The 16,302-nt window shown below is 44.8% G+C and overlaps 1 protein-coding gene across 1 annotated transcript in view; it reads left to right on the forward strand.

The window, feature by feature from the left end:
• The first annotated feature begins 1,660 nt into the window (after positions 1 to 1,660).
• TMX3 (thioredoxin related transmembrane protein 3) overlaps positions 1,661 to 16,302 on the forward strand; it is a 69,551-nt gene continuing 54,909 nt past the window's right edge. The window contains exons 1-2 of the mRNA XM_068238116.1: positions 1,661 to 1,768; positions 9,225 to 9,279. Of these exons, the coding sequence (XP_068094217.1) occupies positions 1,738 to 1,768; positions 9,225 to 9,279 (86 nt within the window). The 5' untranslated portion in view covers positions 1,661 to 1,737. The remainder of the gene's footprint in view (positions 1,769 to 9,224; positions 9,280 to 16,302) is intronic.

The following is a 16,302-nucleotide window of genomic DNA, read 5'->3' on the forward strand; positions in this document are numbered from 1 at the left end:
GCTACATTTTAAACACAAAAAAAACCATACAAATAAGAAGTACATTTCTTCCAGAGTAAAATGAGCCATAAATTACTTCCCTCCTATGCTGCTGTCACTTACAGTAGGTAGTAGAAATCTGACAGAACCGACAGGCTTTGGACTAGCCCATCTCTTCATGGGTGATTCTCAGGGTTTTATTTATTTTCAAAAGCACTTGACGAATGGCAGTTCCTCCATCCAACTGCCCGAAAAGTGTGCAGCGAGCAGGAAGGCTGGCCAGCATCTCTGTAGAAATGCTTTTCAGGGAGTGTCTTTATAACGAATAAAGGCCATGCTGAGAATCCCCCATGAAGAGATGGACCAGTCCAAAACCTGTCGGTTCTGTCAGATTCCTACTACCTACTGTAAGCAGCAGGAACATAGGAGAAAATTAAACTAAAAAGAAACTAAAACAATGACTCAATTTACTCTGGAAGAAACCTACTTCTTATTTGTATGTGTTTACATGTATTTTACATTTTACAATTTTTCTGGATAGTGTTCCTTGAAGTGATATTTTTGCAGTGGTGCTGATAGCAGGTCAGACATTGGGCTCTATTCACAAAACCATGTGCGGTAACTCTTTTTTGGGTGAAAAATTACCTCCAGTTATAATTCACTAAAAATAGTGAAAAAAGTGAGTATTCACTAAAAATGTACCAAGTGTGATAAATGTTTGATAAAAGTGCGGTAAAACAGGTGATAAAACAGGTGATAAAACAGGTGATAAAACAGGTGATAAAACGGTCAGTAATATGTACGGAAATAAAGCTTTTTTGACCACTGTAGGGCAGCCCATATACTTGCCACCCATTATACAGAGACGACCCAGGAAAGCCAGTCACATTTAAAGTGGGACCTCAACTCTTGCACAGGACAGAAGGAAAACATATAGAAATGCACCCTGTATGTATATAATTTAGCCTGTCCTTCCCCCTCATCTGTGAATAATCACAACTGTAATTTGACCTCTCAGCTTTGCCAGCTGGCTGCCTCAGCAGAGCAGCTAATGTGTAAACACAGGATGTTAACCCCATGTCTGCTTCCATGAAAGCAGGAAGTACATACACTGGAGATTGTTTGCTGGATTTGTATCAGCTGTAACAAAGAAATGTTTTTCTTTAAAGGTAATTATGCTGTTGCTTATCTTTTAGAGCAGAGAAGAATTTCCTCCTCGGCATCTATTAAATCATCTAAAAGACTGTACGAGGTCGGAAAGTGCGCCTTGAGATTAGACACACTCGTCTTTTCTGCCTTCTATGTAAAACTGACATAAACTCGAGCAAATAAAGCTCAATAGGCTCCATCCTGAAGGCCAAAAGCAGAGAAGTGATAATTATCACCTACCATTTGTAGGTGATAAAAACATCCTTAATTAACACCAACTTTTCAATTGAGAATCTCAAATTGGAGATAAATTTGAGGTAATTACCACACTTTTACCTCACTTTTACCGCATGAGGTAAAAAAAAATTGTGAATTTGAAAATGGAGATATTTTGGTCGGTGTTTATCACTACCTAATTTAACTCATGCGGTAACTCATTGAGAATAGAGCTCATTGAGGCTGATGAGAGGAATGACTGGAGCTCTCTCCCCTCCTCCTCCTCATCCCTCCAGCCTCTCCCTCCTCTCCCCCTCCCAGTGATGACAGAGAGAGGAGGAGGCAGCCATTCTCATGTAGCTCAGTTTGCTTCCGGGATCATATCCTCTCACTATGGCTGCCGGGCTCTGCTTCTTAGCAACAGGTACTGATGAAAGCTGCTTTATTCCTCGGCCGGTCCCTATTGTTCTCCCCTCAGCGGTGGTCCTGGGTCATGCTGGGGTCACGGGGTGACTGCTGGGTCGTGTGGTTCACCCAGCCATCCCTCCCAGCCTCACTGTGCTGAGAGATGAGGGAGGCTGCCATGGCTGACCTCATTGTGATGATGTAGCTGGGGATATCTGGAGGCATTGCTGCCGATGTGCCTGGTCTATGGCGATGCCAGGCTGCGCTACGGGCGCGTCTATTAGGTCATTAAATGGCCGTGTGACATCTGTGTGCGCAGGGCTGCCGTGTACGCGAGAGGCGGTTTAACCGCGGCTGATTATTGTCCGAGTAAACGCAGCGTGTGGCGTCCCGGCCCCGAAAAGCGATGAGAAACGCGGTTAAAGCGTTTCCCTTTAACGGACATCTCTGTAGTGTTTACAGGCATTACAAGAACACATGTAAATCACTACATGCGCAATTTGCACGTTTTTGAATCGTTGTATACGGCAGACGGCTGTGTTTTTCACAGCAGCGCATGGGACTTGCTCTCTGTTGCAGGGCTGATCCCATTCAATAATGCTGGCTGGGACATTGCTGCGCTGCAGACTGAAGCCTGGCATACACCTTCAATTTTGATTGGACAGTTTTACCCCCTCCATGTAGTACGAGGGTTAACAGATATTGAATACTATGCGCAGATTGTGTAGATAAGCTCTCATGCTGCATTGAGGTGGTAAAACTGGTCAGTGATTGGCCAATAAAAATTGTATGTGTGGATCAGAGTACATTTGAAATTGGCGCCGGTGGACTTGGGCGCAGGATACAGCGGTATATGGCTGATCCTGCTTCTGCACAAGTCCGGGCCGTTTTAATTACTATTCCCCCTCCAGGCCAACATGGATAGTGGGGGAATGAAACAATTCGGCTTCCAGAGATTGCTGGAGGCCGAATTATTGTGTTTTTTAAGCAACCACGACACCGTCTTCTGACAGCGCCGACGTTACTCACTGAGTGCCGCTATAGACTGATTCCTATTGTAGTCTATGGAGGCGCCGGCTGCGCCCATATCTAGCAGCGCTCAAAAGCACTACTCCAGTGGATCAGGCTTAAAGGGAACCTTAACTGAGAGAAATATGGATGTTTCCTTTTAGACAATACCAATTGCCTGGCTTCCTGCTGATCTCTGGCTGCAGTAGTGGCTGAATCACACACCTGACACAAGCATGCAGCTAATCCAGTCTGACGTCAGTCAGTGCACCTGATCTGCATGCTTGTTCAGGGGCTGTGGCTAATAGTATTAAGGCTAGTACACACTAGCAATTTTGATGGATCAATCATTGGTCAATTTGGTCAATTTTACCACCTCCATGTAGTATGACCATTTACCTATATAATCTGCATAGAATTGAAAATCTGTTTGGCCCTTATACTACATGGAGGTGGTAAAATTGACCAATGATTGATCCATCAAAATTGCTAGTGTGTACTAGCCTTTAGAGGCAGAGGATCAGCAGGAGAGTCAGGCAACCGGTATTATTTTAAAAGGAAAAATCCAGATCCTTCTCAGTTTAGGTTCCCTTTAAGTGGAGTAATCTGCTTTCAGAACACAAGGGTGGCACATAATTGAAATCATCAGATAGTGCTGTTTATACAATGTCTGATTTCCCTGTATACTGCACATTAAAGGTATGTACACACATCCAATTTTAATTGGTCGATCCCTTGTAGTATTAGCGCTTACCTACACACACACTGTTCAAAGTGTTAAAAAGCTGTTTGATTTCATACTACATGGAGGTGGTAAAATTAGCCAATCAAGATTGGATGTGCTTACCAGGCTTAAAAGGAACCCGAGGTGTAAGACCTATGGAGGCTGCCATATTTATTTCCTGTTACACAATACCAGTTGCCTGGTTGTCCTGCTGATCTATTTGGCTGCAGTAGTGTCTGAACCACACCAGAAACAAGCATGCAGCTAATCTTGTCAGATCTGACAATAATGTCAGAAACACCTGATCTGCTGCAGTTTCCCCTGAAGGCAGAGTTCACATTTGTCTGTGTGGAAAAAGTGAATGTATTTTCACACTGTGCTTTTGCTAGGTGACAATGTGCATGTTTACCCACAATGGGCTCTTTTCACAATAACATGCACTAACTCTTTTTTTGGGTGAAAAATTACCTTCAGTGATAATTACCAATATTTGTATTTTTTATTTTTTGAGTATTCACTAAAAATGTACCAAGTGTGATAAATGTTTGCTAAAAGTGCAATAAAACAGGTGATAAACAGGTGATAAAACTGTCAGTAATATGTACGGAAATAAAGCTTTTTTTGACCACTGTAGGGCAGCCCATATGCTTGTCACCCATTACACAGAGACGGCCCAGGAAAGCCGGTCACATTTACAGTGGGACCTCAACTCTTGCACAGGACAGAATGAAAACATATATAAATGCACCCCGTATGTATGTAATTTAGCCTGTCTAATTCCCCCTCATCTGTGACTAATCACAACTGTAATTTGAGCTCTCAGCTGTGCCAGCTGGCTGCCTCAGTAGAGCAGCTAATTTGTAAACTCAGGATGTTAACCCTATGTCTGCTTCCACGAAAGCAGGAAGTACACACACTGGAGATTTTTTTTTTTGCAGGATCAGCTGTAACAAAAATGTTTTTCTTTAAAGGTAATTATGCTGTTGCTTATCTTTTAGAGCAGAGATGAATTTCCTCCTCGGCATCTATTAAATCATCTAAGAGAGACTGTAGGAGGTGTGAAAGTGCGCCTTGAGATTAGACACACTTGTCTTTTCTGCCTTCTGTGTAACATTGACATAAACTCGAGCAAAGAAAGCTCAAAAGGCTCCATCCTGAAGGCCAAAAGCAGAGAAGTGATCATTATCACCTACCATTTGTAGGTGATAAAAAAAATCCTTAATTAACACAAACTTTTCAATTGAGAATCTCAAATTGGAGACACATTTTGAGGTAATTGCCTCACTTTTAAGGCCCATTTCCACTATCGTGAATACGCATGCGTTTTTCGCGTGCAAATTCGCATAGCAATACAAGTGAATGGGCCTGTTTCCACTTGTCAGGATTCCTTTGCGTTTTTCTGTGCAGAAAAAATTCGCCCGGCAGAGCCATCAGAATTCGCATACCGCATACCGCTATGCGAATCGCATTCAATATTGAATAGGAAATTTGCATGCGGTTTGGGTATGCGAATAAATTCGCATACAAACACTGGACAAACACACCAGCACTGCCATGGTTAAATTCGCATACATCGTCATCCATGCAAATTCGCATGAAAATTTGCATAGACCCGCATGCGAAATTCGCATCCGAATTTCTACCGCGGCGATCCACACCGCACAAGTGGAAATGCAGCCTTACCGCATGAGCACTCTAGAGGAGACAGATGGGCTCCGGATGACGGGACCTCTATTGCTTGGATCGCAATAGGTGAATGTGAGTCATCTGGTGCTGTCATTCTCCCCCACTGCGGCTGCCTTCTCTGCTGGCCTATCGTATTCACTGGGATGGAGGCTGCATGGTGGCTGTCTAGTTTGGGAGGAAATTGGTTATTCAGTGGTGGGGGTGGTTATGTAATTCTATCTGGGGAACGGCTTCCGGTTTGGCGGTGTCCAGAGCTTTCTGCTATTGCCAGGCTGGAGATGCAGGGGGAAAGTGCTGCTGCTGTGATATCTGGCGCCCTCTTCACAGGGATGCCCCAGCCCCTGAGTGCAAATGTCCCAGCCATTCATCTCTCACTCTGCATTTTGCTGCTGCTATTCCCTGCATTGTGCACCCACAGAGGAAAGCGGGCTGTTGCCCATAGCAACCAGTAGCTCGGCTGCCCGGTGTGTGCGACATGTTGCTGTGTAGCTGCATCTTCTGATTCTATTACGACATGATGGGAGGGGGGCCCAAATCAGTTACTTTGCTTAGGGCCCCATTTAGCCTTAATCCGGCTCTGCGGCAGATAAAAATGCATTAGGTGCTAATCAGCCCATTGACTTAAAGGGCACCCGAAGCGAGAAGGATATGGGGGCTGCCCTATTTATTTACTTTTAAGCAATACCAGTTTCCTGGCTGTCCAGGCAATGAGGAGCAGTAGTGGAGACCACTTGGGAGGGTCTGGGGAAAACATCTATCATCGGGGAGGGAGCTGAAGTTTCCCCTGGGGTTCCTTAAACCAGTCCTGCCAGGCAGGAAGAGGTTAATGCTAAGCATTGTGTGTGGAGGGGAGTTGTGTACACACATCCAATTTTGATTGGTCACTGACTGGCAAACTTTACTACCTCCATGTAGTATGAGAGCTGGCGCTATTCTACTTTAGGGGACCCGGCAGGAAACCTCTTAGGAGAATTCAGCTAACGTGATTGGGTGGATGTCACCCTCTTCAACTGCTGGGTTTCCAATAGGTGGTAGTAAACTACGCCCACATTAATCAGCCAATTACAATGCTTCGTGCTGTAGAGGGAGCTGTGATTGGCGAATGGTTCCCTATGACCTAGGTTCACAACGTGCTGTAACCCAGGGGGTACTTCTGAGGGTTCCCGGGGGTACTTCTGAGGGTTCCCGGGGGTACTTCTGAGGGTTCCCGGGGGTACTTCTGAGGGTTCCAGGGGGTACTTCTGAGGGTTCCAGGGGGTACTTCTGAGGGTTCCCGGGGGTACTTCTGAGGGTTCCCGGGGGTACTTCTGAGGGTTCCCGGGGGTACTTCTGAGGGTTCCCGGGGGTACTTCTGAGGGTTCCAGGGGGTACTTCTGAGGGTTCCAGGGGGTACTTCTGATGGTTCCAGGGGGTACTCAGGCTTCATATACTTCACCAAACATAACAAATTTAGAGTTTTAGAAAATGATAAATCTTAAACAACACCAAATTAGTATTTTAGCTAAGTAAAAGCAATAGTAAATGCTTGCACATTGTTTAGAACCAATTATCATGCACTACGATTAAATATACATTTATCAAGGGGTTCTTGTGATAATGTTTACCATACTAGGGGTACTTGGTGAGTACAGAGATTTAAAAGGGGTACATACCAATAAAATGTTGTGAAACACTATGAGGTTTCCTGCTGACACCCCTAAAGTAGACTAGCACAAGACTTTACCTACACACGGGGCTCTATTTACAAAACTTCCCATAAATGACTTATTTATCACCAGATTGATAAAAAATAACCTTTCAGCACATTTACAAGCAAAGTAATCACTCAAAGTAAGCTGTTCCTGATTAACTTCACTTCAATATTACTTTTCTTGCCTTAATTATGTTTTATTTTTGGTTTTTGAGAGCTTACAAATGTAACAGATATAAGGTGAAAACGGGGGAAAAAGCTTTATGAATCATGCCCAATCCAGTCATAGTATTCAATATCTGTTGGCCCAGAGGCGCTCAAACTTATTGCTTGGCCCACTGAGTTGTGCTCCCATTTTTGCCTGAGGAAGCGGGGTCACGCCCGCCAAACGCGTTGCATTTGTGGAGTTGAATAAATTACTTGACAATTCTATTTTATTGAGACTCAAGTGAGTTTTCTTTTTTTGTAAGAGGGAGGTGAGTCCACCTTAACATCCCCCTCTCCTTTTAAGCGGTTTTTAAAACGTTTTACTCTACTCTGGCGCCTCTGTATACCGAGTTTTTGCTGATCTGTTGGCCCGCATACTTCATGGAGATGGTAAAACTGACCAATCAAGATTGGATGTGTGTATGCAACATAGGACTAGATGATATGCTATTTCTTGCCTTCATGTTGGTATAGTTTGTATGGGGCTTTAAATTGTTACAGGAAAAATGGCCGCCACTGGGGGAGCCGGTCCTGGATCAAGTCTCACACGCCCTCAGCCAATATTATTATTATTATTATTTTATTAGATTTATATAGCGCCAACATATTACGCAGCGCTGTACAATACATAGGATTACAGACAATGATAACAGGGGTGACAGCACAATACAGGTAATAGACAATAGATACAACAATACAGGTAATAGCAATAAGATACACAACACAATGCAGATAATAGTACAATGCCAGATCATAGACTGGAGTGCTAGTGGTAATAATACAAGTTCCAAATTCTGGGTAAAGTGCACACAGTCATGTATGATACACAAGGGGACAGGGCCCTGCCAAAGGCTTACAATCTAGAGGGAGGGGCTGGTGACACGAAAGGAGAGGGTGCAGCAGGAAGTTCTTGGGGGAAAGGATTAGGGCAGTGTTGAGTTGATGTAGGCCTCCTTGAAGAAGTGAGTTTTGAGTGCCTTTTTGAAGGTGGGAGCGAGCCTGGTGGGCAGTGGGAGTGAGTTCCACAGGATGGGGGCAGCTCTAGTGAAGTCCTGCAGTCATGCATGGGAGTGCGAGATGCGTGGGGTGGTTAAGAGGAGGTGGTTGGAGGAGCGAAGTGGGCGGCCAGGTGTATATCTGCTGACCAGGTCAGAGATGTAGCTTGGGCAGGACTTGTGTATGGATTTGTAGGCCAAACATAGGATCTTGAAGCTGATTCTGAAGTGAATTGGAAGCCAATGAAGGGATTTGCGTAGGGGAGTTGTGGAGACAGAGCGATGGGAGGAGTAGATGAGTCTGGCTGCTGCGTTCATGATGGATTGTAGGGGGGCGATGTGTCTGAAGTAGTCCAGCACGTTGATTGCCATGGGCCTCAACCTTTCGCTGTGTAATATAAATGCTACAAGGACACACTTGGGATTGCCACTAGGGGCACCATTGTTGGATTGAGTTTGGCATGTAGTCACCCTTTGTGGATCAAAGTGATCCCCTCTGCGCCGCACAATGGCGTAATTACGCTGGCGCGTGCGCAATGGGGGCAGAGCTACAGCACACAAGCTGGTGATAACATGGAATGGAAAAGGTTAAATGCGCATCTTTCCCAGCAGTATACGGCGTCAGTGTAGTGTTAAGTGGCATACAGCAGTAAAGGAACCAAAACTCCCATCATGCCACTGGCGGTACGCCGCTAACGCCGTATACTGCTGGGAAAAATCAACCCTTCCGTCCATCGTAGAGTGAAAGTTATCAGTCGGGGATGTTGGGTTCAGCAGATTCTCAGTAGATTCTGTCAACCTGATCGACAGATGGTGGTCAATGGGCAACTAATAATTGTCTCTTGCATGCAAATGAAATACAAATTATACGGAGCTTGGCATTAAGCCAATCAAAATTGACAGGAAGTTCATCTGATTGGCTCAGTAACAACATGCTAGACAAAATGATTAGCTTGTCATTTCCGAACAGACTGAGATGAATTGACCTGTGTGTGGCTCGCACCAGTAGAACCGGCATGGGGTATGTTCAGTTGGTTTATTCCTCTTGCTACATAGATTTGGCCAGAGCATACAATCAAGATTGTATAATGTATGGGCAGCTTCCTTGGCAGTCTGCGGAGGTGACGGATTGATGGTAACGCCTCTGCCTTGTGTTTTGTTGCAGCCGCTGCGTTCTTGTTGGCTCCCGCGGCGGCCTTCGTGGAGGATCTGGATGAAACGTAAGACCTTTTCTTTTTCTCTGCTTGTCTTTTGTGATTATCTGCTCCAAGAGAACCTGTCCTATACCAAATGCACTGAAATGCAACAGTTGTGCCGCAATCTCACTTATATATGATAGGGAGTGTCATCAGTGTAATCGCTTATACAATAGAAGCTGTCCCATACTGACCACGGGAGGCTGGGCAATGAGATGATGATGATTCTATTGGGTAAATTTAATGCATAAATGAATCAAATTGCTTATTGTTTACAATATTCATTTATAGATTTAGTCTGTGTTTGGCCATTTTAAAATCTTTCCTCCCCCTAATTTACATTCTGAAATTTATCACTGGTGGTGACATCTTTAGTTCTGCCAGGTGATCTGTACGGAATGTTCGTTACTGAGAGTTCTATGCACAGAGGGAGATGCTGCTTGCTTGGCTGTTGGAAAGAGTCATTATTTCCCACAATGCAATGAGGTTCACAGACAGGAAACTGCCAGGACCATGGTCATGACATCACACTGTGGGAGGGGTTTGACCACAATATCAGCTATACAGCGCCCCCTGATGATCTGTTTGTGAAAAGGAATAGATTTTTCATGGGAAAGGGGGTATCAGCTACTGATTGGGATGATGTTCAATCCTGAGTTAAAAGTTCCTCTTTAGTACTTTCTAACAGACTTTACTTGCTTACTTTTTAACACTTTGCTCACAGATTAGATGTTGAAAATAATTTTTTTTTAGATAAGATGATAGATAGATGAGAAAACTGAGGAGAACCGTTATTGAATCGGGCTCCGTGTCGACAATCTCTCTGTCCGGGCCGCGTGAAATCGCGAGCGTAGCGCTGACATTGCATCTCGCTGCGTATGCGTGTTCCTGTGCATTTTTCATGCACAATTTTTTTGTTTGTTTTCATTTTGGAAACGCCTTTGCGTGTCTTTTAACAAAACAAGATACAGTACATTACAGTTTCAAACTGCTGCAGGATGCAAATCCGGAGCGGTCTGTAGGAATACTTTGCATGTGCTGCTCACAGAGTTCTATAGAATTTCAGCAAACCGCCCTGTCTGTGTTACAGATGTCTGTGTGTGTCTTCCTGAGTACAGAGGGTTAATACTGGTCTGTGTGTAATGTGGCTGCTTCCGTTTGGCGCCTCTCCTTCCTCTATCTGAGGTCTCTGCAGCAGAAGCGCAGCTTCCTTTATATGTGAGCTGTGCACAGTGGACTCGACTCAATGTCCTGCACTGACTTATAGAGAGGGGAGGGGGGTCCCTGCAGGCCCCACCCACAGACAAATCCAATTGGCTGATTATATCTGGCCTGGCTAGTTGCATGTCATTCAATTGTAGTGGGCAGTGAGAGGGATATGGAGGCTGCCATATTTGTTTCCTGTTAAACAATACCAGTTACCTGGCTGCCCTGCTGATCTATTTGACTGCTGTAGTGTCTGAATCACACCAGAAACAAGCATGCAGCTAATCTTGCCATATCTGACATTGGCCTCAATTCACTAAGATCATGCTGGAGATAATAAGGCAAGAGAAAACTTACCTCCACATAAGAGAGAGTTATCTTATCTCTTCATTCCTTAAGTTACCTCCTCTGTAGTTAAGTTACCTCCTCTGTAGTTAAGTTACCTCCTCTGTAGTTAAGTTACCTCCTCTGTAGTTAAGTTACCTCCTCTGTAGTTAAGTTACCTCCTCTGTAGTTATTTTCACATGCAGTTAATAAACAGCCTGTCTTTAACTCTGGAGTTATTTTAAGGATTGAAGAGTTAACTTTAGGTTTGCCTGAGGTAAAATGTTTCCTGAATACTACATGCCTTATCACCATGGTAACAACTGTAGAAGAGTTATTAAAGACAGGAGATAAGCTTTGTGAATTGAGGCCAATGTCAGAAACACCAGTACTGCTGCATGCTTGTTCAGGGGCTATGGCTAAAAGTATTAGAGATAGCAGGATAGCCAGGCAACTGGTATTATAAAAAGAACACAGAGAGCCCAATATAGTGTAGTATGTACTGGAAGTGAGTGAATATAGCAGTGTGAGAATAAATACTCACAAACTAGGGTTACCCGATAGGCAGCCACTGTATAGGCAGGTAGGGAGAGTAGACCTGTCCCCACCCAGGATTAAGAAGTCGCTCTCTGTAGATCAGATAGAAAGGGGGTATATCACCCCTCCACCAGGTGTGGCCACAATACTAGTACTAGAGAACAGAGGCACCAGCAGGATAAAAAATGTCTAAAATATTTAAAAATGCTTGGGAGGCAGCGGTGGACTTACCTCCAAGAAGCAGACACAGTAACTGTCAATTTTGACACATTTATTGTATATTCCCCTGAACAGATGCAACGCGTTTCGCAGGACTAACCCGCTTCATCAGGCAATAGGTAGGGGTATAAACAGTCTGTAGTAGGGAACACGGAAAGCGCCTCTGAACTGATTGAATCAGCTGGATATCGATGGGCTGGATTAGTGATTTGAGACTCACAGAGGGGCAATGTGCCATCTAGTGGCAAATATATAGACTGCACACTTACCTTACAATTTATTTTTCTCATTTATTTTTTCAATGGATGGACATGTAAATCAATTTTATTGCAGAAACACTGCTTTATTAACCCTTGCGATATAATAAAAAGTGAACATAAGTAGTGAGTAGGATTGGCGCTACATGTACACACGTTATCTCATCATTCCGTCTGTCCCCTTCAGCTACTCTGTAATTAAAGAGACTCCTGAAGCGAGATAAAATCCATGCTTTTACCGTTTATTTATGTTAAGCACTATGGCTAGTGCTAAAATGCAGCATCCCCGCAGCAGAACGAGGGGTTTATACCCCCCAAATCCCCAGGGCTAAAATCGGGGAGCGCTTCCTGGTGGAGTCAGAGCTTAGCGCTGTGGCTCTGCCTCTACTCGTGTCAATCCCCGCTGATCGCCACCTCTCCTCGCCCCTCTCAATCTTCTTTCACTGAGAGGGGCGGGGAGAGGCGGAGATCCCCGGTGGATTGACGTGAATGGAGGCAGGGCTACAGCACTAAGCTCTGCCTCCCTGGGCAGCAAAATCCACAACTTTGAAAGTCGTGGATTTTTGCCCTGTGATTAGTGGGGTAAACATTATTTGTTAATAGTGCTTAAAGAGAAACTCCGACCAAGAATTAAACTTTATCCCAATCAGTAGCTGATACCCCCTTTTACATGAGAAATCTATTCATTTTCACAAACAGACCATCAGGGGGCGCTGTATGACTGATATTGTGGTGAAACCCCTCCCACAAGAAACTCTGAGGACCGTGGTACTCCGGGCAGTTTCCTGTCTGTGAACCTTGTTGCATTGTGGGAAATAGCTGTTTACAGCTGTTTCCAACTGCCAAAACAGCAAGCAGCAGCTATATCACCTGCCAGCAGTAAAAATGTCACCATGTGATAAATGTCAGAATATAAATCAGGGATTTAAAAGATTTTACAATGAGCAAACACTGACTAAATCATTTATACATAATTATTGTAAAAATGAAGCACTTTTTTTTATTACATTATTTTCACTGGAGTTCCTCTTTAAAGTCAGTGGGAATAAAGAAAACATAAACAAAAATGGTCCAGACACTTGCCTATGAAGAAGAAAGGCTCTGCGTCCCTCTCACGGTCTCCTCGTTTAAATGCCGGCTACACGTTTCAATCCCCCGCCTGCAGTAGGCTTCAGAATCCCGAGTGCTCCAGAAGACAAGTGACTCCATGCAGGAGAGCGCGCTAGCGCAGGCGCAGTACGGAGCCGCCATCTTTAGGAGCACTCGGGCTCTCGCAGCCTCCTGCAGCAGCAGAAAGCAGTATTTCACCAATTAGTTAGATACCTCTAAGGGCTCGTTTCCACTATCGTGAATCCGCATGCGTCCAACGCATGCGGATTCACACATGTAATGCAAGTGGATGGGCCTGTTTCCACTGTAGCGTTGTTGAGGTGCGTTTTTTTTCAGCGGTGAAAAAATGCACAAGAGAGCCGCAGAATTCGCCTGTGAGTGGAATGCATGCGAATTGCATGCAAATCGCATGCAATGTATTTAATAGGGAAATTGCATGCGATTTCCCCATGCGGTTTTTGCCGCGAATTCGCATGCAAATTCGCATAGGTACCAATGTAAATTCACACAGGCAGTGACATGGTTAAAATCGCATATACCCTCACCTATGCAAATTCACATGCGAATTCGCGGCAAAAAACGCATGGAGCATGAAGGATGCGATTTCATCAGCGGTGGAATCCAGGCGATTCCGCACCGCACCGCAATAGTGGAAACGAGCCCTTACTGAGAATCCAGCACTGGAACAGGGGCCGAGAGCGGAGCGGGGAGGCTCTCTAGGACCCGGAGTCTTCCCTCTCCTTATCTGGCTGATTTTTTATTTATTTTATTTTTATGATAATGGTTCCCATTGACTTTAAAGGACTGCTGTAACAAGAGGGATATTCAGACTGCCATATGTATTTCCCTTTTTTCCTTTTTAACAATACCAGTTGCCTGGCAGCCCTGCTGGTCTATTTGGCTGCAGTAGTGTCTGAATCGCACACAAGAAATAAGCATGCAGCTAATCTTGTCAGATCTGACAATAAGGTCAGAAACACCTGATCTGCTGCATGCTTGTTTAGGGGCTGTGGCTAAACATATTAGAGGCAAAGGATCAGCTGGATAGCTATGTAACTAGCATTGTTTAAATGGAAATAAATATGGCAGCCTCCATATTCCTCTCAGTTCAGCTGTGATTTTGCAAAATGATTTTTCAAGCACTTTTGAATCTTCTAAACGAAATCACTCAAAAGATGCTGTGGGTACAGTGCGGATCGGCAAGTTATGTGAACCAGACCTTAAGGTGCCCATTAACGGTACAATCTCCGGAAAAATTATCCGTATGATCGATTGGGTGCCGTAAGTGGAGACAAACTATCATTCTATCAATCCTTTTCTCAATCTGAATTTCGGAACGTTTCTTTAAGGCTGATCGGATTGCTTATCCTTTCCCCTCTGTAGGTGGGCCTGAGTGATCCTTTCCAATCGATTGCGTGGTCAGTCGTTCAGGAAATTGGATTGTTAGGGAACCTTTAGAGAGATTTCACCACTTCCTTTCTGGGCAGGAAGTGGTTGAAATTTTCACAGATGAGGACACAGGACAGCAATAACGATTCTAAACTGTTTCTCCCTTGAGATCAATGCGAGGCTCATAGTTATTGCTTGTATGCACGTTTAGTACACATTATAGGCAGCTTAGCATTGGGCCAATCAAATGCACTGATTTTGATTTGGTACGGCTGCTGAGCGGCCTATAATCTGCATTCAACTTGCATGCAAGCCACCATTATTCTCATTGGCTGATTTCATTTCTCCCCACACTATACAATAATTATTCCTGGAATAGGCCTCTGTGATGTGATGTGACAGCAGGGGAGGGAGAGGTTAATGAGTCTGAGCTGGGGGGGGGGGGTTATAATCTGCTGACGCGCAGGAAAGCGGTGCCGGCCCTTTCACGCTGGGATTTAGCGCTGTGCGGATCGCTGAGCAGTCATCAGATAATGGTGTCGGTGGATTATGCCTCTCGGCAGTGAACATGGAGTCGGGCTTCATCCTCCGCTACCAACCCAGCCACAAAGTCCTCCCTGCACAGCCAAAATGTTGGGCTCATCTTCATCTTCAATGATGAACTGTTCAGTCGTAAAATGAGATATCCAGGTTCTGACGGTGCTGTAGGAAGGACATGATACCGGGCATGTCTTAAAGAGGAACTCCAGTGAAAATAATGTAATTAAAAAAAGTGCTTCATTTTTACAATAATTATGTATAAATGATTTAGTCGGTGTTTGCGCATTTAAAATCTTTTAAATCCCTGATTTACATTCTGACATTTATCACATGGGGACATTTTTACTGCTGGCAGGTGATGTAGCTGCTGCATGCTTTTTTGGCAGTTGGAAACAGCTGTAAACAGCTATTTCCCACAATGCAACAGGGTTCACAGACAGGAAACTGCCCGGAGTACCACGGTCCTCAGAGTTTTGTGTGGGAGGGGTTTTGCCACAATATCAGTCATACACAGGGCCGGAGCTACCATAGGAAAAAATGGGCAATTGCCCCAGAGCCTGTAGGGGCCCCCAATGTGTCCCTCCCCCATCTTAACTGTTGCTCCCCAGGGACTCTGCAGAGTTGGGAGGTGATTGGGGGAGGGTCAGCAGCCAGCTCGGGCCCAGGACGGAAATTTGGCTGCAACAAAGGTCCTCTAATGACGCTTTTTGGTCGGGGAGTGTCTGTTGGGGGGCCTCCAGGCTAATTTTGCCCTAGGGCCCATTGTTACTTGAACCGGCCCTGGTCATACAGCGCTCCCTGATGGTCTGTTTGGGAAAAGGGATAGATTTCTCATGTAAAAGGGGGTATCAGCTACTGATTGGGATAAAGTTCAATTCTTGGTCGGAGTTTCTCTTTAAGCTCTCTCCCCCAATTTAAAAGCCAATATGAATCTTATGCTAATAATAAAGCAGTGAGGCTGCTTCTTTGGAAAATTTTGGCCAAAGCAGACATTTTATTGAATACTGAATGTAAGAGAATTGTATTGAACTTTGTAAACGTAACTAATCAAAAATCCAAAAGTGCCAAATAAATGAGGCAAAGGGTCCGGAGGTTTATATAAGACCATAATTGACAAACAGCCTTGGTAACCGGCCGCCAGACATGGACGTCGTCTCGGGCACAACTGTTTGCCCTCCATTACCGAACTCGAAGATGACCAAATTATTTTAGGTGTCCACCCTTCGGCGAAGACCTCCTTCACACACAAAGACCTGGCTTACCCCGCAGGCCGCAATGACAACCAACTCCAATACACACATCACATCAAATTATATTAGGGTGGGTGGGTCTCCAAACAAGACCACCGCGCCGAAAAATGAGCCGGGGGGGGGGGGGGTAACGGATTTTAGTGCAGGGAGGACCTGTCTCTGTGCCTGTAGGACGGTCACATGGCAGCAGCACCCCCTCTATACTGTGCAGTGTA

Source organism: Hyperolius riggenbachi, chromosome 5 (genome assembly GCF_040937935.1).
Source record: "Hyperolius riggenbachi isolate aHypRig1 chromosome 5, aHypRig1.pri, whole genome shotgun sequence".
Lineage (NCBI taxonomy): Eukaryota > Metazoa > Chordata > Amphibia > Anura > Hyperoliidae > Hyperolius > Hyperolius riggenbachi.